The sequence below is a fragment of the Lynx rufus genome, unplaced genomic scaffold (genome assembly GCF_022079265.1).
Source record: "Lynx rufus isolate CCGP_SWC_20201006 ecotype Redwood Valley unplaced genomic scaffold, mLynRuf1.p SCAF_7, whole genome shotgun sequence".
Lineage (NCBI taxonomy): Eukaryota > Metazoa > Chordata > Mammalia > Carnivora > Felidae > Lynx > Lynx rufus.
This window is the reverse complement of record NW_025814889.1, coordinates 82441120-82465790: the sequence shown is the minus strand read 5'-3', so window position 1 is coordinate 82465790 and position 24671 is coordinate 82441120. Positions and strand designations below refer to the sequence as shown.

The following is a 24671-nucleotide window of genomic DNA, read 5'->3' as shown; positions in this document are numbered from 1 at the left end:
GTGGAGCTCGAACTCACGAAGTGTGAGATCATGACCTGGGTGGAAGTCTGACACTTAACCAACTGAGCCACTCAGGTACCCCAGGCCTTGGGAATTTTAAGACTTGGGAAACTAAGCCTTCGTTTTCTCATCAATAAATTCGGAGTAATGACTCCTACAACATAGGATTATTGAGAGAATTAAAATTTAAATGAAATAATGTATATGTTTGGCACATAGAAAGTGCCTGGCAAATAGTTCTGTAATAATTACTGTTATGTAAGGATTATTATATGGATTAGAAGAGATAAATGCAAAATATCAAGCATAGTACTTGGGTCATTCTGCATGCCTGATCAAATTCCATTTTCCTTTATCCTGCAAATATTGCTGTGACCTCCTAAATACTTGTCCTGTCTCCAGTCTCTCTCTGTTCCAGTTCATTTGGCACACTGTTGCCAGATTACTGTTCCTTAAGTATAGATTTACTTATGTAATATTTGCTCAATATAATTCATCCACCCAGAGTCTACTGTTTACTTTGGCACATATCTTTCTGATCTTTATTTTTTCTGTACATTTTTAAAACGTTTTTGAATTTGATGGTATATACACCTACATTTTGCCTATTCATTTAACCTTATGACATAAATATTTTTTCTTGTTATTAAAAACTCTAAATATTTTTAAAAATATTGGCAGAGTTTTACTGTTTGGGCATGTACCCTCTCATGTTTCATCTGTCAGTGGACTTTTATTTTTTAATTTTTTTAAGTTTATTTATTTATTTTGAGAGAGTGGGGGAGGGGCAGAGAGAGACAGAGAGAGAGAGGGAGAGGGAGAAGGAGAATCCTAAGCAGGCTCTGTGCTGTCATCACAGAGCCTGATGCGGGACTTGAACTCACAAACTGTGAGATCATGACCTCAGCCGAAGCCACGAGTAAGACACTCAACTGACTGAGCCACCCAGGTGCCTCTGTTACTGGGCTTTTAGATTGTTTCCAGAATTTTTGTTACAAGAACTCCATGAACATTTTTGTGCATAAATTTTTGCCTGCATTTAGGTCATTTTCTTAGGATTGAGTTCCCAGAAGTAGAATTACTGGGTTGGGGGGGGGGGTTCAAACATTTATTTATTTATTAATTCATGTTGATTGTAGCTAACTTGGAAAATGTTTTTGTAAGTAGTATAAAATAGAAGTCACATGCATGTTTGGAAATTCCAGAACCCAAAGATAACTACAGTTACACTTCTTTTTAGTTTTTCTGTGTACATATGTAGCATATCTATATTTTACATAATTGGGATCATACCAAATGGCTGTTTCCCAAAATATGATTCTCAGAATGCTTAGTAGTCTTGTGAGATGTACTGCAAAATAAGTAAACACAAAATAACAAAATAAAAATAAGGTTCCTTTGGTCAAATAAATTTGGGAAATACTGTGGATCACATTCCCATTGTGGATACTCACATGAATAAGAACACATTAACTCCTCATTTAAGTCCTGCCAATAAGAACAAATTTTTTCTTTCTTTCTTTCTTTCTTTCTTTCTTTCTTTCTTTCTTTCTTTCTTTCTTTCTTTCTTTCCTCCTTCCTTCCTTCCTTCCTTCCTTGCTTCCTTCCTTCCTTCCTTCCTTCTTCCCTCCCTCCCTTCCTCTTTCTTTTCCCTTTCTTTCTTTCTTTCTTTCTTTCTTTCTTTCTTTCTTTCTCTTTCTTTCTTTCTTTCTTTCTTTCTTTCTTTCTTTCTTTCTTTCTTTCTTTCTTTCTTTCTTTCTAAGAGAGAGAGGGAGAGCACAAGCAGGGGAGGAGGGACAGAGAGAGGAAGAAAATCCCAAGCAGGTTCTTTGCTGTCAGCACAGAGCCTGACAGCTCAATCCCATGAGCTGTGGGATCGTGACCTGAGCTGAGATCAAGAGTTGATGCTTAACCAACTGAGCCACCCGGGTCCCCCCCTTTTTTTCTATGTTTAACCCAGAATTGCCCACTTATTTAACAATTTTTTGGGGTAACTCTTGTTACTATCTTATGGAAGTGTTTTCCAGAAGTGTCTTGTATAACAAAAGCTTTGGGAAATGCTGGTAAAAGATAGGATTACCTTATATTATCTTGCTATGTTAAGCCAAATTGCTTTCTAAAGACTTTTACGACCAATAATATATGACTATGCTGGTTTAACCACATCTTTGACTGCATTGCTATTATCATCTCCAAAAATTTTACTACTTTGACAGATGAAAATTATATTTTATATTTATATTTTCTTTATTAGTATGGTTGGCCTTTTTTGTATTTTTTGTTTGTTTATAACACAGTATGCAATAAGTGTAAAATGCACAACCTTTGGAACAAACCTACAGCCTGGGTTTGAATTCTGCAGTTTGCTGACTTTGTAACTTTGGGCAGGCTATTAAATTTCTCATCATCTCTAAAACTAGAATAATCCAGGGGCACCTGTGTGGCTCAGTCAGTTAAGCATATGACTCTTGGTTTCAGCTCAGGTCATGATCTCACAGTTTGTGAGTTCAAGCCCCACACCGGGCTCTGTGATGACAGCATGGAACCTGCTTGGGATTCTCTCCCTTTCTCTCTCTCTTTCAGAATAAATAAATAAACTTTATTAAAACTAGAATAATCCTTCATGGAGTTATGAAAGTGAAATAAGTCATGTATATAAACACAGCCCTGTCCTGAGCATTAAGGAGGCACACAATGGTAGCTGCTACTCTCTTTTTGGAATTGACTGTGAAATTCACATATGTACCATTAGCTTAGATACTACTCTTTAATATGAGCACAAACCACTTTTCAGTATAGTATCACCACATACTAGGTCTCTGCTTATAACTCCCAGTGAAACTGGACTATGTAGTATAAGGTGGAATAGTATTGTGCATTTGTGGTCTTGGACATATATTTAACTTCTTGAAGACTCTTGACCTCAGCTAGAGATGGTAATACCTACCCATTGTCTAGATTCAATAAGGTAATGTATGTAAAGTTCTTATTGCAATGTAGATACTTATTAATAAATGCTCTTTCCTAACTGTTCTCAGCATACTGTGAGTTTTCCACTGCTATGATTTTATTTGTTGTTACTCTTAGAAGGCTCTTTCCCTTCCTTTCTCTGTCTGCAGAAATATCAGCCACTGATTTGTTACTGTTATTGTTACTACTTCTACCTAGTATTTAATGTCAAATCCCTAAGATTTTCTTGATTTTCTGTTACCTTCCCCCATCAAACAGGATGTGATTATTTATTCTCTTGAAATTTGTTACCAGTATGTATCAGTGTCTCTTAAGATACCTAAGACATTTATATTTTTGTTTTATTCTTTGTTTGCCTAACTTGCCTACCCTTCTTCTTACTTAGACTGTAAATTTCTTGAAAGTAGGGACCATTTTACTCAATCTTGATAATCCCTGTATCACTTAGTAGGGTACTTGTGTCCTAGGAGGCTTCCAGTGTTTATTACATTTCATTAATTTGTACTTTTCTGAGGCTATATTCTTGGAGATAACTAGAAAATGCAAATCGCCAACATCAGTATCTTTTTCTTCTCAGTTCTCCTTTTCCTTAATCTCTGTGTACTATTCAATACTGTTTACCACCTGCCCTTAAAACTCTTTTGGTCTTCATGGCATAACACTCTCCTGGTTCTTTTCTAGAATTATTATTTTCTGTTGCTGCCGACACCTTTTCCTTGTTGAGGAAGATGATCATGACTGTTTTTCCAGGCTCATTCCTCCAAATTGGATCTTCTCTTTCTATATTTTCTCTAGGTGTTAGAAACCACATCTAGGCGTTATAATAATTGTTGGCCCTGAGATCACCCCTAGGCTCAGCTCTGTCTTGTAGATCTCCTTTCTTATTTGAGCAGGTCCCAGGGATTCAACACACCTTTAACAGTCACTTCCACATAATCCCTTAGAGTTCTCCCAGCAAGCCTTGCTTGCTGTCCTGTCTCTTCACTGTCTTCCTGCCACCCCTGAAAACAAGGCCCTTTACAGTTTAAGGCAACAGATTAAGGATTACCAAATAGCAAATGTGAGAAAGTAAGTTTACCAAGTTCTTATAGCAATCTCTAATCTGTAGTTTCTGACTTTCTCAAGGGGGTTACCTGAAAATCCTGATGTTCTGCCCTTGTTTTTTATTTCTATGGGTAGGAATCTCCAAACCACTCCCTTCTTTTTGACTTTACCTTTGGATACCGTGAAGGCCAGAGAATGGAACCAAGAGAACATAAAATAGATGCTTCTTTGTGACAGTTGGCTGTTTGGATCGCAGGGCTTCCAGTTAGGATGGCCATTCAAGAAACTTCTGACCTGTTTTTCCTCATTTTCCATCTTTATTAATCTTAAGTCTTCAGCTATAATCTTTGTGCATTTTTCTTAAATATATGTTTCTAGCATTGTCCTTTTCTCCTTAATTTCACGTAAGACACTGCCTATCTAGAATTGAATTAGTTATTTTCACAAAGTTGTCATCTTCTCTGGACTTCGTGTGTGTTTTTTTTAAATTCCAGTATAATTAATATATAGTGTTATATTAGTTTCAGGTGTTGGGCTTTCTTCATATCAGTGATTTTTATTCTCTAAATTTTGCACATTCAAGAGTGATACTGTAATTATTTATTTGTGTTCTTACTTATTACCTTTCTTCCTCACTAGAATGTATGCTACAAAAAGGCAAGACCATTTTCTTTATTCATTGTTGTATCCCTAGCTCCTGTTACAGTGCCTGGCACAACACCCAAGTGGCTCAATAAACATTTAAAATCCATGTGTGAAGAAATATTATTACCATATGCCCTATTTACCCACAGGTATGTTGTGAAAATAAGAGCATACATGTGAAAAGCACCAGATCAAACCCACGGTGGCACTGTTTCAATTATTTCGTCTAATTCAAATCTTGGCAGTCAAATCTCAACAGTCTTCAAGTCTGTTGACTTGTTCTTCACAATGAATTTCTCTTTCATTTTCCTTTCAATACCCACAGAGACCATCTAAATCAGTTTTTCTCTATTTTAGCTATTTTCATTTTTTCTACCTTTAGTTTATATTACACATTTTGAGGTTAATCTGAAAGCATTGCTTTGAACATATCATCTGTACTCTGTTTTTGGCCTTCAGTGCTCTTCTACGGTCTGAAGCTTAAGTCCAAACTCCAGAGAAGATTGGTTACTTTTCATATTCTGACTAATTTACTTCTAGTCTCTTTGCCCATTACATGTGCTTTTTGCCCAAAATATTCTAGGTTCTTGTTCTCTAATATGATACTTAAATTTACTTATTTAAAATATTTTTTAAAGATTTTACTTATTTATTTTTTAATATTTATCTTTAATATTTTTTTTGAGAGAGAGAATACAAGTGGGGGGAGCGGCAGAGAGAGAGACGGAGAAAGAATTCCAAGTAGATTCCGCACTGTCAGTACAAAGCCTGACATGGGGCTCAAATCCATGAACAGTGATATCATGACCTGAGCTGAAACTAAGAATTGGATGCTCAACCAACTGAGCCATCCAGGTGCCCATAAAGATTTTATTTTATTTTTTTAAAGTTTATTTATTTTGAGAGAGCATGGGGAAAGGGTAAAGAGGAAGGGAGGGAGAGAGAGAATCCCAAGCAGGCTCTGCACTGTCAGTATTGGAGCCTGATGTGGGGCTCGAACCTTGAGATCATGACCTGAGGTGAAGTCGGAGGCTGAACTGACTGAGCCACCCAGGGGTCCTGAAAATGTTATTTTTAAGTAATCCCTTAATCTCTACACCCAATGTGGGGCTTGAATTTACAACCCTGAGATCAAGAGTCACACGCTCTACCAACCAAGCCAGCCAGGAACCCCTATTTATTAATTTGACTTAATTATAGTCTTCTATGCGCCAGGCCCTTTGCTTCAGAGATCAAAGACAAAGTCCCAGTGCTCAAGGAAGTACACAATTATGTTAAACATCAGAGCATGATAAAGGCCAAAACAGGTGTTGTATACAAAGGGCCTGGGGTGGGAAGGAGGAACTGAATTGGAGTTTATACTTGAACTTGACCTTTAAAGACCAACAGGAATTAACTAAGATAAGAATCAAGGAAAGCCTGTTCCAGGCCAAAGGAAGCAAAAGCAAAAAGGCATAGAAAATAGAGACACAGGTCTGGTGAGATTTGTATTTCAGTCAGCTGGAGCAGAGTGTGAGTGACTAGTAGCTGAGAGGATTGGCCTTTTGTGTGTAGTCCTGTCCTCCATGTAAATACCCTGAGGACAATAGGAATCCAGAAAGAATTTTTAGCAGGGTCTTGACTAGTCTCATTTGTCCCTTTGCGTATATTGTCCCATATTCCTGAAATACTTCCCTTTCTTTTCTTGTAACCACACTCCCCACCTCCACCTGTCTAAATCCTGCTTATCTTCCAAAGATTACAACAGATCTGTGTCTTCCACAAAATCTTTATAATAATTACCAGGTCAAAAGTATTTTCAATCTCATTGTGTACCCATTCTCCAACCCATTCAGGTTTGAAACCTAAAGTTTGATCTTTTTTAAAGATTTTATTAAAAATTTTTCTTTTAATGTTTTAATTTTTGAGAGCAAGAGAAAGAGACGGAGTGTGAGCGGGGGAGGGGCAGAGAGAGAGGGAGACACAGAATCTAAAGCAGGTTCCAGGCTCTGAGCTTTTTTCGGCGTGGGGCCCGATGCGGGGACCGAACTCGTGAACCTCGAGATCATGAATTGAGCTGAAGTTGGACGCTTAACCAACTGAGCCACCCAGGTGCCCCTAAAGATTTTATTTTTAATGGGACGCCTGGGTGGCTCAGTCGGTTAAGTGTCCAGCTCTTGGTTTTGACTCAGATCATGATCTCATGGTTCTTGAGATTGAGCCCAACGTCAGGCTCAACGCTCAGTGTGGAGCCTGCTTGGGATTCTCTCTCTCTGTGCCCCTCCCTTGCTAGTTCATGCTCTCTCTCTCTCTCAAATAAACAAATATTTTAAAATATGCATAACATTTAATAATTGAAATCATAGTATATTTATATAATTTCATTATGGTTTACATTATGTTACATTACATGATTTAAAATTTTATTATCATTTTTAAGAATTATATCCTGTCTCTTTAAAGATTATTTATTTTTAAGTAATCTGTACACTAAACGTGGGGCTCTAACTCTTGACCCTGAGATCAAGGGTTGTACACTCTACTGAATGAGCCAGCCAGGCGACCCTGTTATCATTTGCAATGGATGTGTTATACACCATTCCTATATAACTGGACTTGAAGCTTGTTTTTAATTTTTAGCTCTTTTTAGATAATGCCATAATTTTCACTGTCAATTCCTTTTTGTTTTTTTTCCTGTTGGAGGTATTTCCTTATGCTAAATTCTCAAGGTGTTGGAATTACTAAAATAAAGTGTTGAATTATTTTTTTAAGAGTTTTTTTTTTTAATGTTTATTTTTGAGAGAGAGAGTGTGCATGAGCGAGGGAGGGGCGGAAAGAGAGGGAGACAGAGGATGCCAAGCAGGCCCCATGCTGCCAGTACGGTCTGACGTGCAGCTCAAACCCATGAACCATGAGATCATGACCTGAGCCAAAGTTGGACACTTAACAGACTGAGCCACCCAGGAGCCCCAAATTATTTTTTACTTTAACCCTTTACCCCTCCCCCATCAGCAAATTCCCAAATGTTGATTCTTTGATAATGGATTTGGCATAAGTCTCTTCCTTTCTCACTGTTTCAGCCAATTCTATCACATGCCAGGGTTATTGCACCCTTTTTTCCCCTGATTTTCCACGTCTCCAGTGTTTCCACTTTCTAATTCACCTTTTCATCCTGCCAGATTAATTGCCCTAAAACACTGCTTTGAATTCATTCATTAACAAGTATTTACTGAATGTGTGCCACCTGCCAGATATTAAACTCCTTAACTGGAGTTTCAAGGTCTGAACATTCTCCCCTCATTTACTTAAAACAAATAAAAAAAAATATTTTTTTTAACGCTTATTTATTTTTGAGACAGAGAGAGACAAAGCATGAACGGGGGAGGGTCAGAGAGAGGGAGACACAGAATCTGAAACAGGCTCCAGGCTCTGAGCTGTCAGCACAGAGCCCGACGCGGGGCTCGAACTCACGGAGCGCGAGATCATGACCTGAGCGGAAGTCGGCCGCTTAACCCAACTGAGCCACCCAGGTGCCCACCCCCCCAAAATTTTTTTTTAATGTTTATTTATTTTTGAGAGAGAGAGAGAGAGAGCGCACATGCAAGCTGGGAATGGGCAGAGGGAGATGAAGATAAAGAATCCGAAGAAGTCTAGGCTCTGAGCTGTCAGCACAGAGCCTGATGTGGGGCTCAAACTCACAACTGTGAGATCATGACCTGAATCAAACTCTGATGCTTAACTGGAGCCACCAGGCGCCCCTCCTCTCATTTACTTTATATCAGCCCTCTCACCCACCATCTCCTGATCATGCCATTTCCATTCCCATGTGTGACATTTTGTTTTAGAATGAGCTTCTATTTAGAATTCAATCTGCCTCCTTTTTCATTTCCTTTAGTTTGACTCTTTAAAGCCCAGGTTCGGTCTCAGTCTTCCCTCCATGAAACCTCAGTTTTTTGATTCTTCAATTTATACTCTTGTGTTTAAACTGTTGGATTTAAGCAAGCAGTATCCTCAAGTGGCTCTCGTTTTATTCACCAGATAAACTTCAAATTCCTTGACCTTTTGTTTAACGCTTTCCAAGATCTGGCCCCATTTTTTAGTACCTAACATGAGCTGTCTGACTTACCTAGACTCCTCTACTTTTTATTCTTTAAATACCCCAACCCCCTTCCCACATCCATGCTTTTTTTTTGCTTTTTGTTCTTTGTCCCATCTTTTCTACCTTTCAAATCTTAACCATTTTCTTTAACAGTTTTTTTGCTTTTAGTTTAATTTTATTAATGACATTTGCATTTTGAACAGAAAGCCAATTCAGGGGTCCCTAGTTAAACATCGACTTTTGATTTCTGCTCAGGTTATGATCTCAGTTTGTGAGATCTCACAGTTTGGGTTGGGCTCTGAGCTGACAGTGCAGAGCCTGCTTGGGATTCTCTCTCTGCCTCTCCCCCAGTCCCAATAAATACGTAAACATTAAACAAACAAACAAAAAAAAGCCAATTCATGGAACAATATATAATCTGTGTGGAAGGCCCCAGACTTAACTTTTTACTTTTCTTTTACAAATCTTTCTTTCTTTTTATAAAAGTAATGCTTAAAAAAAAAAAAAAGATAATACATGAGGCATCTGACTGTCTCAGTCGGTAGAGCATGCAATTTTTGCTCTCAGGGTTGTGAGTTCAAGCCTCATGTTGGATGTGGAGCCTAATTAAGAAAAAAAAAAGTAATACAAGATATGTATGTATATATAAGATTTTTAAAAACAAATTATAAAAATAAAGATATCTATAAGGGCAAAAAGTATATATCCTAATGGTTAATGGTTTCTATTACCTCTTCTTCCAGGTTATCCCTCTTAAAATAACCAGCATTAAAGGCTTGGTATCTTGGTATGTGTCCTTCCACACCTTTCTCTTTGCCCCTGTGCCCAGACTGTATGGACTACTAAGTGCTGCTCCTTTTGCCCCAACAAAATCGGGAGCATACCCTACACCAGCAGTTCTCAGAATGTCCAGGATCTCTGCGGGTTCCCTAAGACACTTTAAGGACGTCTGCAAGCATAACTGGTTTTATTATAGACTAAGGTGTTCATTGTCTTTTTTTGCTGGGTTGACATTTGCTCTGAGGGTGCAAAAGCCAAGGTGGGGAAAACCGCTGGCCCCTTAGCACTAATCAAGGTGGTTGCACCAAACGACCAGTCATTGTGTTCTTTGCCGCCACATGGTTGCAGTAAATAAGGCCAGTTTCACTTAAGAATATCCTTGATTATGCAATAAGATTTGCTAATTTTATTAAAACCTGGCCCTTGAATACACCTCTTTTTACTTATTTTTTTTCCAGCTCTATTGAAATATAATTGACATATAACATTGTGTAGGTTTCAGGAGTGCAGTGTGATTTGATGCATGTATATATTGTGAAATGTTTACACAATAAGGTTAGTTAACACATCCTTCACTTCACGTAATCGCCATCCATCTTGTTGTTAAAACTGTACTCTCATAGCAACTTTCAAGAATACAATACAGTTCTGTTAATAATGGTTATCATGCTGTACCTTAGATTCCTCACAACTTAACTCATTTTGTAACTGGAAGTTACTCATCTCTTTCATGTTCTCTGTGGACTAATTGGGAAGTAAGGATGAAACACTACCGCACACTGGAGTAAGGTGGTGTCTTAAGGAAAAGCACTGGCGCAATTGTCTGCAAGTCACAAGCTAAACAGCTTCCTTTTCATGGAACACCATTTTTACTTAAAAGAACCACTGACAAACCAGTAATTCAGAACTGGGTATCTGGCATTTTCCTGAAAATGAAGGAAGTGAACACGTCATTTCAAGGAATACAACTGACAGTATTTGTTGCTGATGGTAAAATTCAAGGCTTCAAGTAAAAATCAGAATTTTGGAAAAGTTCTATTTGCCACTGCCAGCTTGACAGCTTCCCAGTAAAGACTTTTCTGAGGATATTAGCGAATATGGTTTTTTAAAAAATATTGCATGGTGAAATGGATAATATTGCAAAATAAGAGCAGAAGGGAGATCCTGAAATAAAAAAACTTGGAGGATAACTACTCTATATGTTATCCTGCAACTTGCTTTTTCACTTAGTGTATCATGAACACCATTCAAGCCAAAGTCAATGCATTTATTTATTTTTTATTTTGTTTTCAATGTTTATTGATAGATGCAACTATATAAAATCAGGGCATGAACATGACTTGATAAAGTAAGTAGACTTAATTTCAATTCTATAATAAGAGGGACCAATTCAGATTCTCACCATTTGTTTCACACCCACAAAACCACTTCAGGGGCATTAACAATCCGTCAAAACTGATCAGTTTTGTGCAAGTAAATCATGTTTGTTTTTTAAAGACTTGTGTACTTGCCCAGGCACAAGGATATTAAAATCTAGCACATAAAGCTCATTAATAGAGGTAGAAAAACAGGCAATATACTATTACAGCAACAGCCATCATTACAGTTAAGAATTTTTCTGTAACAACCAAATGGATAATCAAATATTGCAACAACTCAAGTATTACTGAGCAAAGTGCATTTCTAGTGCTCAATGTTGCTGTTCATTTTTTTCTAACTTACAACAGCGTATAACTGGCAGCAAAGAAAGTCAGTGCATTTATATCTGACATTCTTTTTTCATAAGAGCATGGTGTTCCATCCTGTGGATGATCCACATGTATTCGATTGTTCATTTATTGGTGGTCATTCAAGTTGCCTCAGTTTTTGCTGTTTTAAATAATGTAGCAACAAACATCCTTTACAAATATCCTTGTGTACTGGTGCTTTTATATCTATAGTATGGATTCTTAAAAGTTGACCTGTTTTTCATGACCCATCTTAATAAAGCTTCCCCTGTCTACATCTTCTCTCGTCATTTCTCCTTGCTACGGTTCTTGTTTTTGCCCTCTTTTGGCCCCTTTTTCAGTTATTGCCTTTTGATGCCCCAATGCTATTATTGTCTTGTGTTTTTTTTTTAAAAACTCTTCCTCTGTGCCTGTCCTCTTGCCAACTAGATTAAAAATAGAAAATAGTGTAAAAATAGAAACTCCTGAGGGCAGGGATGGTGTATTATACCTCAGTAAATAATGCGCACTCAGCTATTATGCACTCAGCTAAATGGCTGCATTTAATAGACAGATGGGTGCCCAGGGAAGCTGTATACATTCATTCACTCATGTTTTCAAATTGGGAACTATTTGAAAGTTAGAGTAACTGTCTAACTTAATTCTCTCATTGCAGGCAAATACATTGCCTCAACACAACGACCCGACGGGACCTGGCGGAAGCAGCGGAGGGTGAAAGAAGGCTATGTGCCCCAGGAGGAGGTCCCAGTGTGCGTGGTTAGGCGTGAGGAGGGGGTATTTAATGGAATCCACAGAAAAGAAGAATTTCCTGATCCCAATATCTCATGAAATGCGAGGAGGGAGCAACTATATGAGAAAGAAGAGGAGAGGGGGCTGGGATACAGCGATGAGTGAGGGTTACAAGTGACTAGTTCTGTTCCTATTGGCCTCTGTTTATCAGAATCTCCAAACAGCATTCAGGATATGGAACTATGAGTCCTAGAGACCTTCCCACAGCCTGCAGAACAGAAGAAAATTGGGGAGGGACCATAGGAGAGGAAGGAAGTGAGAGAATGAAAAGAGTGGATTGATTTGGAAGGTTAAGAAAAGGGCTCCAGAAGTCAGTGCTTCTTTGAAACTGTTGGCATCTCTTCCCTGCAGGTATGAGAACAAGTATGTGAAGTTTTTCAAGAGTAAACCCGAACTGCCCCCAGGTCTGAGCCCCGAGGCCACTGCTCCTGCCACCCCATCCAGGCCAGAAGGTGGCGAACCAGGCCTCTCCAAGACAGCCAAACGCAACCTGAAGCGGAAGGAGAAGCGGCGGCAGCAGCAAGAGAAAGGGGAGGCAGAGGCCTTAAGCCGGACTCTCGATAAGGTGTCCCTGGGAGAGACTGCCCCACTCCCCAGCGCTCCGCAGGGCTCCCGGGCAGCCCCTGCAGCTGCCTCTGACCAGCCTGACTCAGCCGTCACCACCGAGAAGGCCAAGAAGATAAAGAACCTAAAGAAGAAGCTTCGGCAGGTGGAAGAGCTGCAGCAACGGATCCAGGCTGGGGAAATCAGCCAACCCAGCAAAGAGCAGCTGGAGAAGCTAGCGCGGAGGAGGGCGCTAGAGGAGGAGCTCGAGGACTTGGAGCTGGGCCTGTGAGGCCTTTGGGGAGCAGGGAATGGACTGCAGAAAAAACCATGGGGCTCTCTGGGGTCCTGGGGAATGTGGGCAGCAGCAGTCAGGGGGGTACCCCCTCCCTACTGACTCACTTCCACTTCTCGTGGCCCAACTCCGTCCTCCAGAGCCTAGCCTCGCCGTCATTCCTTCCCTCTTCTTCCCAACTCCTATTTTTTGGACTTTTCTCCCTCCCATTCCCAGTGTTCAAAATCTCAGTGATTACCCCAGGTACCTTTGCTGCTGATTTGGGTGTCTTGTTTAAAAGAAAATTGGGCGGGTGGGAATGTCTTAGAGAACTGAGGTTGAGGGTAGGGGGAGTACACTCAAGTCGGAGTCTTGGTTCCTGTTCACAGTGTTTATGGGTTATTTCCCCCGCCATCCCTCACCGTTTTTTTGTTTTTTTGGTTTTTTTTTTTGTTTGTTTTTTTTGTTTTTTTTTAAAGAACAGAATAAACTCAAGTAGACAACATGTCTGGCTTTGTCCCTCTTTCCAGCTTCCAGTAGGTGTATTATCTCCTCCAGTTTGGTACAGGAAGACAAATATTGAGAGTAATATTCCTTTTTTTTTCTTTTTCAAGTAGGCTGCATGCTCAGTGTGGAGCCCAACACCGGGCTTGAACCCACGATCCTGCGATCAAGATCAAGACCTGAGCTGAGATCAAGAGTCAGATGCTCAACAACTGAGCTACCCAGGTTCCCTTCCTCCCTCCACCCGCCCCCCCCCCATTAACTTTTTTGAGAGAGGGAGAGAAAGCATTCCGGGAGCATGTGAACAGGGGGAGGGGGCAGAGAGAGAGAGAGAGAGAGAGAGAGAGAGAAAATGAGAATCTCAGGCAGGCTCCATGCCCAGTGTGGAGCCCCAGGCAGGGCTCGATCTCATGAACTGTGAGATCATGACCTGAGCTGAAATCAAGAGTCAGCTGCTTAACCAGCTGAGCCACCCAGGCGCCCCCTATTCCTTTTAATTTTTAAAAATTGTGAGTGTATGACCAAATTAGTGACCCTGATTTCTGTACCTGTTTGCTCAGACTTCAGTGAATAGTAATTAGGTTATAATAAAAGGAAACTTAGAACAAATTGAATTTGACATGTTAATTTACATGTGTCATTACTATCCTGCTGCATAACAGTGGGGCCTTTGTACCTTCCTTACTGTTTCTTTCCAAAAATAATCCACTTCACAGCATCACTGGGGCAGCTCTTCTGAAATTTTACTTTCTTAGATGCTACCCCAAGATGGCATTGTCTGACAAACTAATACAAGAAGAGGCATTTAGAGCTGTCACTTAATTTTTGCATATCTGATTCCCACACCCTCACCACAATCTTTCTTTCTAGCCAGCTGCTAGTGTAGAGACCAATGGGAGGGAAGTCAACTGTAATGAACTGCCTCCGTTGTTCAGAGTTCTTAGCCTGACTCATAAGGTCCCATACAATCTAGCCTCATTTTTTGCCGTTCTTCAGCTCTGGTCAAAATGTGCTCCCGGGTGCACTGACTACTTTCTATTAAAAGAACCATATTCTCTCAGCCTCAGAGAGGCTTTGTCCTTTCTGATCCCTCTGCTTATAATATTCTTGCTGACCCCTTCTGCCTCGTCAACTCTTAGCCTTTGAATCTCAGTGTTATCCTCTCTAGGAAGACTTCCATTAGCTTCAAATATTAATTTAGATGCCTCTCTGAACTTGCTTCCTTACTTAGGTTTGTGATGGGATTTATTATATTATGTTATGCTCGGTTCCGTGTTAGCCCTCCTCCTTGTTAGATCATTGCACTCATCTAGCCCTGGGACTGTTTATCATTGCATCACACTACCCCAAATAGTAAATTCTCAAATACTTAATGAATAAGGCCACAAGCCATGTGTAGAAACAGAAGACGAGGGATAATTTGTGCCTCAAATGGCTGAGCTCATTAGTAAGGACTTGCCTGGGCACCTCAGTGTGAGACTAAAAGCCTGAGTTTCCTTCTGTAGGACCCCTGCACAATTACGAAAATTTTATAAATAAGGCTTAATTGGCTTATGTATATAGATATTTGATATTTTATAAGTTCAGATGTTTTAGAGGAATCATACTTGACTATTACTAGGGAGAGATTAAGTGCTTTGCAAAAGGATTTACCTCAGTAAACCTTTGAATTTCCTGGATCTTTATTTTATTTTTAAAATTATTTTTAAAATGTATTTCTTAATGTTTTTAATTATTTTTGAGAGAGAGCGCACAAGTGGGTTAGGGACGGGGGGGGGGGGGGGCGGGCAGAGGATCTGAAGTGGCCTTTGCTCTGACAGCAGCAAGCCCGATGTAGGGCTCGAACTCATGAATTGTGAGATCATGACCTGAGCCAAAGTTGGATACTTAACCAACTGAGCCACCCAGGTGCTTCTAAATTTTCTGGATCTTAAGTAGTTTTATACAAGTTTATTTTGATATTTGTTGGGCCCTGTTAGTCATTGTGCCAGTCTGGAGGGATGCAATTATGAATACAGGGATGCAATTATGAGTATGTAGAACCTTCATTTAAGGAAGCTATAAGTTGTGTAAATCACTAATTGAGTACTAGGCACATTAATTAAGTGCTAGGGTAGAGGTACCAGCACTGTTTTGAGGGAGAACTAAGAGAGAAATAATTTCTTCTGATTGGAGGAATGGAAAGACTTAATGATGGTGTTGGATTTTGAAGAAGATTATGACTCATATCTCAACAAAGGCAGGTAGGGGAGAGCAACTGTGCACAAAGGCTTGGCAGCATGGAAGAGATATGGTGAATTTGGTTTCAATTCTGTAGGGGCACTTTTCCTTAGCAAAACATCAGTGTTGATATAGGATGAAAATTTACACATAGACTGGCTAGTGTTTTTCAAAATGTGAGTCATGAAATCGATTTAGAAAGTTCTGGCCAGTAGGATGTTGGGGTTTTTTTTCTTCAAGGTTTTAAGTATTTTCTACATCAAGTATGGGCCTTGAACTTACAACCCCAAGATCAAGAGTCATATGCTCTACTGACTGAGCCAGCCAAGCACCCTACTAGTGGTGTTTCTAAGTGGAGTAGACTAGAAAATAGCAGAGACTGATGCTTAATAAGGATAAATATGTCTCATGATAATTTTGTTTCCAGTGTTGAGTGAGGATATAAAATGTATTCCTTACCTTGGTTTGCAGAAAAATACATTTGAAAGCCACTGATAAAATCAATACCAAGGGGCTGGGGCATCACACATTCTCTCTCTGGTCTCTCTCTTTGGGATGGTTGGGGTAGAAGGTTATTAGTTTAATTATTTCCCCAATGGGCCCTTATAGCTTATGGCAAAGTAAATTAGCTCCTTGCTTTTTTTATACTCTTGAAGCTATATTACTATTTATTTGGCAATTCTTTCCCCTTTGCTGATGATTCCTCCTAATGTGTAAGTAGCAAAGATTCTAGAGATCTGAAAGTGAGTTAATTTAGAATTGGCCATTTACCTTCATGGTCTCAGAGCCCTTATTTTATTTTATTTTACTTTATTTTATTTTATTTTATTATTTCATTTCATTTTTATATATTTTTTCATTTTTTCTATCGTGTCATGTCATATCCTATCCTATCCTATCCTATCCTATCCTATCCTATCCTATCCTATCCTATCTTATCCTTTTATAGAAACAGAGTGCAAGTGGGGGAGAGGGGCAGAGGAAGAGAGAACGAGAATCCCAGGCAGGCTCCATGCTCAGCCCAGGGCAGGGATCCATCCCAGGATCCTGGGACCATGACCTGAGCCAGAATAAAAGAGTTTGTGGCTCAAGGGGCTGAGCCACCCAGACACTCCGTGTTAGTTTCTTTTTATTCACTAGGTGGTGCTGTGAGGGGCTGGTATTTGCAAGTTAGCCTGTCTCTAGACTCCAGCTTGTTTTGAAATTAGCGGATAGGGTTACTTAGTCAGAAAATCTTTTCTCTTCAAGTTCCCAGGCATTCCATCACAGGGCATATAGATCTCCCTTTCCTCTCCAACTATAACTTCCTTTTACAAATTGAGGAGGTTAGAGAATCTGGGATCAAGAAGGTAAAATTTTTTGTCAGTATTGCCATCTCTCAAAAGAGATCAGAAATGGTTTCCATTCCCCCCCTAGAGATCAAAGAAGATGCTGAACTGCAGTGGAAAAAGGTGGAGGTTATACCCCAAAAAGAATAACTAGTTTATGGGGCAACAGAATTGGCTGAGAGGAGGGAAGGGAGGAGATACTAAAGGATATCTTCCTTGGGAAAGCAACAAATCGTAGAATCTGATTATATTCAGCAAACATTTTTCAAGAGCTTTCTATAGGCCAGGAGAACACGAAGTTGAGTAAGTTTAAGTACCTGGGGTGCCTCGGTGGCTCAGTCAGTTAAGCGTCTGACTCTTGATTTCAGCTCAGGTCATGATCTCACAGTTTCATAAATTTGAGTCCCACATCCAGCTCTGCGCTGACCCTGCAGAGTCTGCTTGGGGTCCCCCCCCCCGCCCCTCCCCTCCTCATGCTCTTTCTGTCTCTCTCAAAATAAATGATAAACTTTAAAAATTTTTATTAAAAAAAATTTTGGTACTTGCTTGGAGCGCCTTGGTCACTTAGTCGGTTAAACAACCGACTTCGACTCAGGTCATGATCTCACAGCTCATGAATTCAAGCTCCGTGTGTTGGGCTCTGTGCTGACAGCTCAGAGCCTGGAAGGCAGCTATGCTCACTACTATACCACCAACGCTGCACAGCATACAGCTCAGAGCCTGAAGCCCGATTTGGATTCTATGTCTCCCTCTCTCTCTGCCCCACCCCCTTACGCCCTGTCTTTCTCTCAAAAATAAACATTAAAAATTAAAAAAAAAAATTAGAACCTGCTTTCTAGAAGCTCAAGGAAAAGAGGAAACACTCAACAATAATACAGTGTGATAAATAGGGGCATACACAGGGCTCTGTGGAAGCAGAGAAAGGACCCCTAAGTCAGTAGTGGTGGGGGGGCCAGGGAGATGGTGATCAGGGAAGGTTTCCTAGAAGAGATGACACCTAGGCTTTCATTCTGGAAGGATAAATAGGAGCCTTCCAATATCCTAGAAATCCACAAGTCTCCCCTGGTGACTTCATTTACTCCTATTATTTCAACAATTACCTCTGTGCTAATAACTCTCAATGTTTCCCTAGCCCTGTCATCTCCAAAACCTGCCCATCCAGTACCTCCTATTTGAATGTTATTGTTCAAATTCAACTTGTCTAAAACAAAGCACTGAAAGAGGATCAAGGCTTTTGATTTTTATGGTAATCATATAATTTTTATCCTTATTCAATATATGGGTGGATATCACTTCCTGTATGAATTACTGCAAAAGTATACTAGCTGGTCTCCAACTTAGATCTCTCTCTACCACCCATTTCTCCAGTCTGTCCTATACACTTAGATCTTCAACAAGATTTATCTTCCCAATGTTTATGGTATTGAAAATCAACCTTTAGGGGCGCCTGGGTGGCTCAGTCGGTTAAGCATCCGACTTCGGCTCAGGTCATGATCTCGAGGTCCATGAATTCAAGCCCCGCGTCAGGCTCTGTGCTGACAGCTCAGAGCCTGGAGCCTGTTTCAGATTCTGTGTCTCCCTTTCTCTCTGACCCTCCCCCGTTTATGCTGTCTCTCCCTGTCTCAAAAATAAATAAATGTTAAAAAGAAATTAAAAAAAAAAAAGAAAAAAAAGAAAATCAACCTTTAGAGGTTCCCTTTGGTCTACCCAATGGAGACCAAGCTCCTTTATCCAATAGTCAAGTCAGTTGCCATGGTTTGAATGTCCCTCCCCCCCACACCCTATTCATGTTGAAATCCTAACCCCCAAAGGTGATAGTATTAATAAGTGGGGACTTTGAGAGGTGATTAGGATTTGATAGTGGAGCCCTCCTGAGTGGGATTAGTGCTTTTATTAAAGAGACCCCACAGAGCTTCCTAGACTCTTACACCACGTGAGGTTACAAGAAGTCTGTCACCTGAAGTAGGGCCTTCTCCTGGCCATGCTGGCACCCTGATCTTGGACTTCAGCCTCCAGAACTGTGAACAATAAATGTCTCTTGTTTATAAGTTACCCAGTCTGTGGTATTTTATTATAGCAGCCTGAACGGTTTAAGACAGCATTCTATGTTCTGGTCCTGAATGACTCTTCCTATTTTTATATTGTGTGATTCCCTAAAACGCCTTTTATAGCCAAACTCTTCTACTCAATGTTTATTTCCCAAATATAGCTTATGCCTTTCTACCTCAGTGTCTAAGTTTATACTCTTCTCATATTTCTTGTCAAAATGCTATCTACGTTCGGAAGGGGAAGGTTTCCTAAAGATAACATCAAAGGCAGAAAACATACATGACATGATTTATATTTTAATATGTAAAGAGCTCTTGCAAATCAACAAGAAAAGACAACCACTGTAATAGAAAAAATGGCAAAATGCATAAAGAGACTATTTTAATTGATGTGGTTGGATTAAAATCTACCACCATGCTGTTTTATATTTGTCTTATCTATTTTTGTTCCTGTTTTCCTGCTGATCTTTGAGTATTTTTGGTATTTCATTTATCTCCTCTTATTAACTATATATATTTTTTCAATAGTTGCACTAAGGCTTACCATATGCACCTTTAACTTACCACAGACTATCTTCAAATATTATATGACTTCATGTGTAATGTAAAAACTGTACAATAGTATACTTCCATTTTCCTTTCGCTCATCCTTTTTGTTATTGTTGTCATACATTTTACTTCTACATATATCCCACTGTATATTATTACTATTTTTGTCTTAAAGCATCAGTTATCTTCTTTTTAGATTTTAGTTTATTATTTTTGTAAATGTTTATTTTTGAGAGAGAGACAGAGTGCAGGCAGGGGAGGGGCAGAGAGAGAGGGAGACACAGAATCTGAAGCAGGCTCCAGGCTCTGAGTTGTTAGCATGTGGGCTTGAACTCACGAACCGTGAGATCATGACCTGAGCTGAAGTTAGAGGCTTAACCAACTGAGCCACCCAGCCACCCTTTTTAGATTTTATTTTTAATCTCTACACCAAATGCAGGGCTTGAACTCACAACCCTAAGATCAAGAGTTGTATGCTCTTAATGACTGAGCCAGCCAGGTACCCCAAAGAGTCAATTATCTTTTAAACAACTTTTTAATTTATTATTATTATAATTTTTTAATGTTTATTTATTGGGGCACCTGGGTGACTCAGTCGGTTGGGTGTCTGACTTTGGCTCAGGTCTTGATCTCGCAGATCATGAGTTTGAGCCCTGCATCAGGCTCTGTGCTGACAGCTCAGAGCCTGGAGCCTGCTTCAGATTCTGTATCTCTCTCTCTGCCCCTCCCCTGCTCGTGCAATTTCTCTTTCTCTCTCTCTCTCTCTCAAAATAAATAAATTGTATTTATTAAAAGTTTATTTAGTTGTTTTGAGAGAGAGAGAGAGAGAGAGAGAGAGAGAGAGAGAGAATTCCGAGCAGTCTCCACATTGTCAGTGCAGAGCTGACTTGGGGCACAAACCTACCAACCATAAGATCATGATCTGAGCCGAAACCAAGTGTCTGGACACTTAACGGACTGAACCACCCAGGTTCCCCTTAAAGAACTTTTTAAAAGTGTCTTTTAGGGGCGCCTGGGTGGCTCAGTCGGTTGAGCGTCCAACTTTGGCTCAGGTCATGATCTCAGTCTGTGAGTTCGAGCCCCGCGTCGGGCTCTGTGCTGATGGCTCAGAGCCTAGAGCCTGCTTCTGATTCTGTGTCTCCCTCTCTCTGCCCCTTCCCTGCTCATGCTCTGTCTCTCTCTGTCTCAAAAATAAATAAAAACATTAAGAAAAAATTTTTTTTAAAAAAATAAAAAGTGTCTTTTATATTTACCCACAAATTTACTATTTCCATTCCCTTTGTTTGTGTTCATCTGAGTTTTCACTTGATATCATCTTTCTTCCATCTGAAGAACCTCCTGTAGCATTTCTTATCAGTGATAACTTTTTTCAGCTTTTATTTGTCTTAAAATGTCTTTTTTGTCTTCATTTTTACATCCACTGGAAATACTATTCTAGGTTGGCTTTTTTTTTTTTTTCATTTAGCACTTTAAGGGTGTTATTCCATTATCTTCTGTCTTGCACTGTTTTTGATGAGAAGTTAATGCTTATACTTAACCTTTGCTTCAGTCTATGCCATATATCTTTCTCTCTGTCTTCTTTTCAGATTTATTTTTTATCTTCGGTGCTCAGCAATTTGGCTATACTGTGTCTAGGTATAATTTTCTTTGTGTTTATGCTGCATGAGGTTCATCAGTTCATTTGGATCTGGGTGTTAATATTTTTTTCATGAAATCTGATGAATTTTTTGCCATAATTTCTGCAAATATTCTTTCCTGCTCCCTTGTTTTCCAGTACTCTAGATTATGTGTGTGGTAGAATGCTTGATATCATCCAACTGGTCGCTGAGGCTTGCTTATTTCCCCTCCATCTTCCTTTTCTCTCTGTGCTTCAGTTTACGTTGTTCTTACTTCTGCATCTTCAAGTTCACTGACCTTTTCAACTTTATCATCTAATTTTCTCTAAAGGTCATACAATGGTATTTTTCATTTCTTTTTTTTAGTCTCCATTTATTTCCTCATTGGATTTATGGTTTTCTTGGACTATTTGAACTTATATCAAGATGTTTTGAAGTCTTTACCTATTAATTGCATAATTTCTTTCATTTCTGGGTCTGTTTTTATTGTTTAAGTTTTCTCCCAGCTAGAGATCACATTTTATTTTTTTCTTTTGCTTATTTATGTATTTATTTATTTGGTGGTTGGAGGGAGTATGTTTATTGGATGCTGGACATTGTAAATGTTACATCATCGAATTTCTGGATTTTATTGTCTTTCTTTAAGCTTTGTTCTGGCAGGCAGCTAATTACTTGCATATCAGCTTGATTCATTTGAGGCAAGTTTTTAAACTTTGTGAGGGAAGGTCTAGAGTAACTTTATTCTTGGGCTAGTAGGAGTCTACTCCTAAGACAGCTTTTTCAAGGTATCTAATGAATGCTCTGAATATTTGACGCAGTCTCTCCAGTCTGACTGGTTGGAACTCTAATTTCTTCCATTCCTGTGTGAACTCCAGTAATTATTCACTTTATAATTCCCCAGCAGTTGTTCTTTACCAGGTAGTTGATTTTTGGTCAGTTTCAAGAAGTCTCCTCTGTCATGCTATGCACATGTAGCCTGCTATTCAGCCAAAAACACTGGACCACTATGCAAATTTGTGGATCTCTTTCTTTGCATAGCTCTCTTCTCTCTAGGACTTTCTCATAGAATCTAGCCTCCTCAGCCTCCCCAAAATCTAATCTCTGTCTCCTCAGCTCAACAAAACCCCTGTACCCTTGTTAGGTTTCCCATCCCTGTGCTATAGTGTGAAGAGTATTTATGGGCAGGTAGTTGGGATAATTGGAAGGTGCACACAATTTTTCTTTCCTTTTCCCTCAAGGATTACAACCCTATGCTGCCTTTGCCCAATATCTTAAAACAATTGTTTCATATATTTTGGGCAGTTTTCTAGGTGTGTGTGTGTGTGTGTGTGTGTGTGTGTGTGTGATGGGAGGACTAGTCTGACACCAGTTACTTTGTCATAGTCAGAAATAAGATAACTCAATTTTCACTTGGTATAGAATTATAGGTTGACATTTTTTTCTTTCAGTACTTCAAAGACGTCATTCCATTTTCTTCTGAATTATATTGTCATCTTTGTGCCCCTATATGCAGTGTGTCTTTATCAGAAATGAAAAGTAAAACAACCAGATACAATTTACTCTTATGTTATTAAAAAAAAAATCTCAGCCTGGTTATCAGGGAAATGGGTATACTCATATTTCTGGTGGTGTAAATTGTCGAAGTGTTCTTGTGGAGACAGTTTGAACCTAAGATACTAATCATCTAACATATTTTTCCTGTAGAGGTTCCCGGTTGTCTCAGTCGGTTAAGCCTATAGGGGCACCTTGGGTGGCTCATTCGGTTAAGCATCAGACTGTTGGTTTTGGCTCAGACCATGATCTCAGGGTTAGTGAGATCAAGCCCTACCTCCAGCTCTGCCTGCTTGAGATTCTTTCTCTCTCCCTCTATCCCTCTGCCCTGCTCTCATGTGCTGTCTCTCATTCTCTCTCTCTCAGATAAATAAATAAATATAAAAATAATAATATAATAAAAAATGCTAAAATATTTTCTAGGCATATAGGAGAATAGAGAAGAGGTTTTTTTTTCTTAAAGTTTATTTATTTAGAGAGAGACAGAGAGAGAGAGAGAGAGAGAGAACGAGTGGAAGAGGGGTAGAGAGAGAGGGAGAGAGAGAAAATCCCAAGCAGGCTCCGTGTAACCGAGAGATAATGACCTGAGACAAAATCAAGAGTTGGACGCTTAACCATCTGAGCCACCCAGGTGCCCCGGAGATCTTTTTAATTTAAAAGAAATCAGAGTCCACTCCCAAATATCTGGGATTCAAAGTGTCGCACCAGGACCCCCAAACTAAGCCCTCCAACCCCAATAAACCGCACCCCCCACCCCATCTTCTTTGCTGTGGACATTGGAGGGGAGCAAATTGGTCGAACTGTCCTAGAATTGTTTGCAGATGTTGTACTCAAGACTGCAGAAAAATTTTGAATATTGCATACAGAAGAAAAAGGCATTAGACATACTACTGGGAAACCTCTCCATTTCAAAGGATGCCCTTTCCATCAAATTATTAAAAAATTTATGATTCAGGGTGGAGACTTCTCATATCGAAATGGGGCAGGTAGAGAAAGTATTGATGGTAAAAAATGTGAAGATGAAAATTTCTATTATTGAGCATGACAAATGTGGGCTGCAATACAAATGGTTCTCAGTTCTTAATCACAATGGTTTGCACTCCTCATTTGGATGGGAAACATGTGGTATTTGGCACAAGTAATTAAAGGAATGCGTATGGCAAGGATATTGGAAAATGTAGAAGTGAAAGGTGAAAACCTTGCCAAATTATGCATTATTGCAGAATACAGAGAACTGAAGGAAGGGGATGATATTCCCAAAAGATGGTTCTGGTGATAGTCGTCCAGATTTCCCTGAGGATGCAGATATATAGATTTAAAAGATGCAGATAAAATTTTACTAATAACAGAAGTCTTAAAAAAAATTGGAAATATTTTTTTTCAAATCCAGAAGTGGGAGATGGCTATTAAAAATATACAAAAGTGTTTTTTTTTAATGTTTATTTATTTATTTTGAGAGAGAGCAAGCAGAGGAAGGACAGATAGGGAGGGAGAGAGAGAGAGAATCCCAAGCAGGCTCTGCGCTGACAGCACGTGGGGCTTGATCCCATGAACTGTGAGATCATGACCTGAGGTGAAATCAAGAGTCGGTCGCTCAACCAACTGAACTACCCAGGCACCCCCAAAAATATACAAAAGTTTTAAGATATATGGAAGGTTCAAACGCTGTTATTGAGAAAACGGACAGATAGAAGCTGCAACCTGTAGCTTTAAGCTGCATGCTGAATATTGGTGCTGATAAACTGAAGATGCCAAATTGGCAGGGAGCAATTGACAGCTGTTTGGAGGCTCTTGAAATAGACCCATTAAATACCAAAGCATTGTACTGTGAGCTCAAGGATGGCAAGGATTAAAGGAATATGATCGAGCATGGGCTGATCTTGAGAAAGCTCAAGAGACAGCACTGGAAGATAAAACTATCTAGACAGAATTGTTGAAAGTTAAACAAAAGATAAAGGCACAGAAAGATGGAGAGAAGGCAGCGTATGCAAAAATGTTTGCCTAA

General features: G+C 39.5%; 1 protein-coding gene and 1 pseudogene across 1 annotated transcript in view; both read left to right on the top strand.

Moving 5' to 3' along the window:
* Nucleotides 1-13308, top strand: part of PYM1 (PYM homolog 1, exon junction complex associated factor) — an 18557-nt gene extending 5249 nt beyond the window's left edge. The window contains exons 2-3 of the mRNA XM_047066927.1: nucleotides 11900-11993; nucleotides 12385-13308. Of these exons, the coding sequence (XP_046922883.1) occupies nucleotides 11900-11993; nucleotides 12385-12868 (578 nt within the window). The 3' untranslated portion in view covers nucleotides 12869-13308. The remainder of the gene's footprint in view (nucleotides 1-11899; nucleotides 11994-12384) is intronic.
* On the top strand, nucleotides 12907-24671 carry LOC124501938 (peptidyl-prolyl cis-trans isomerase D-like; annotated as a pseudogene).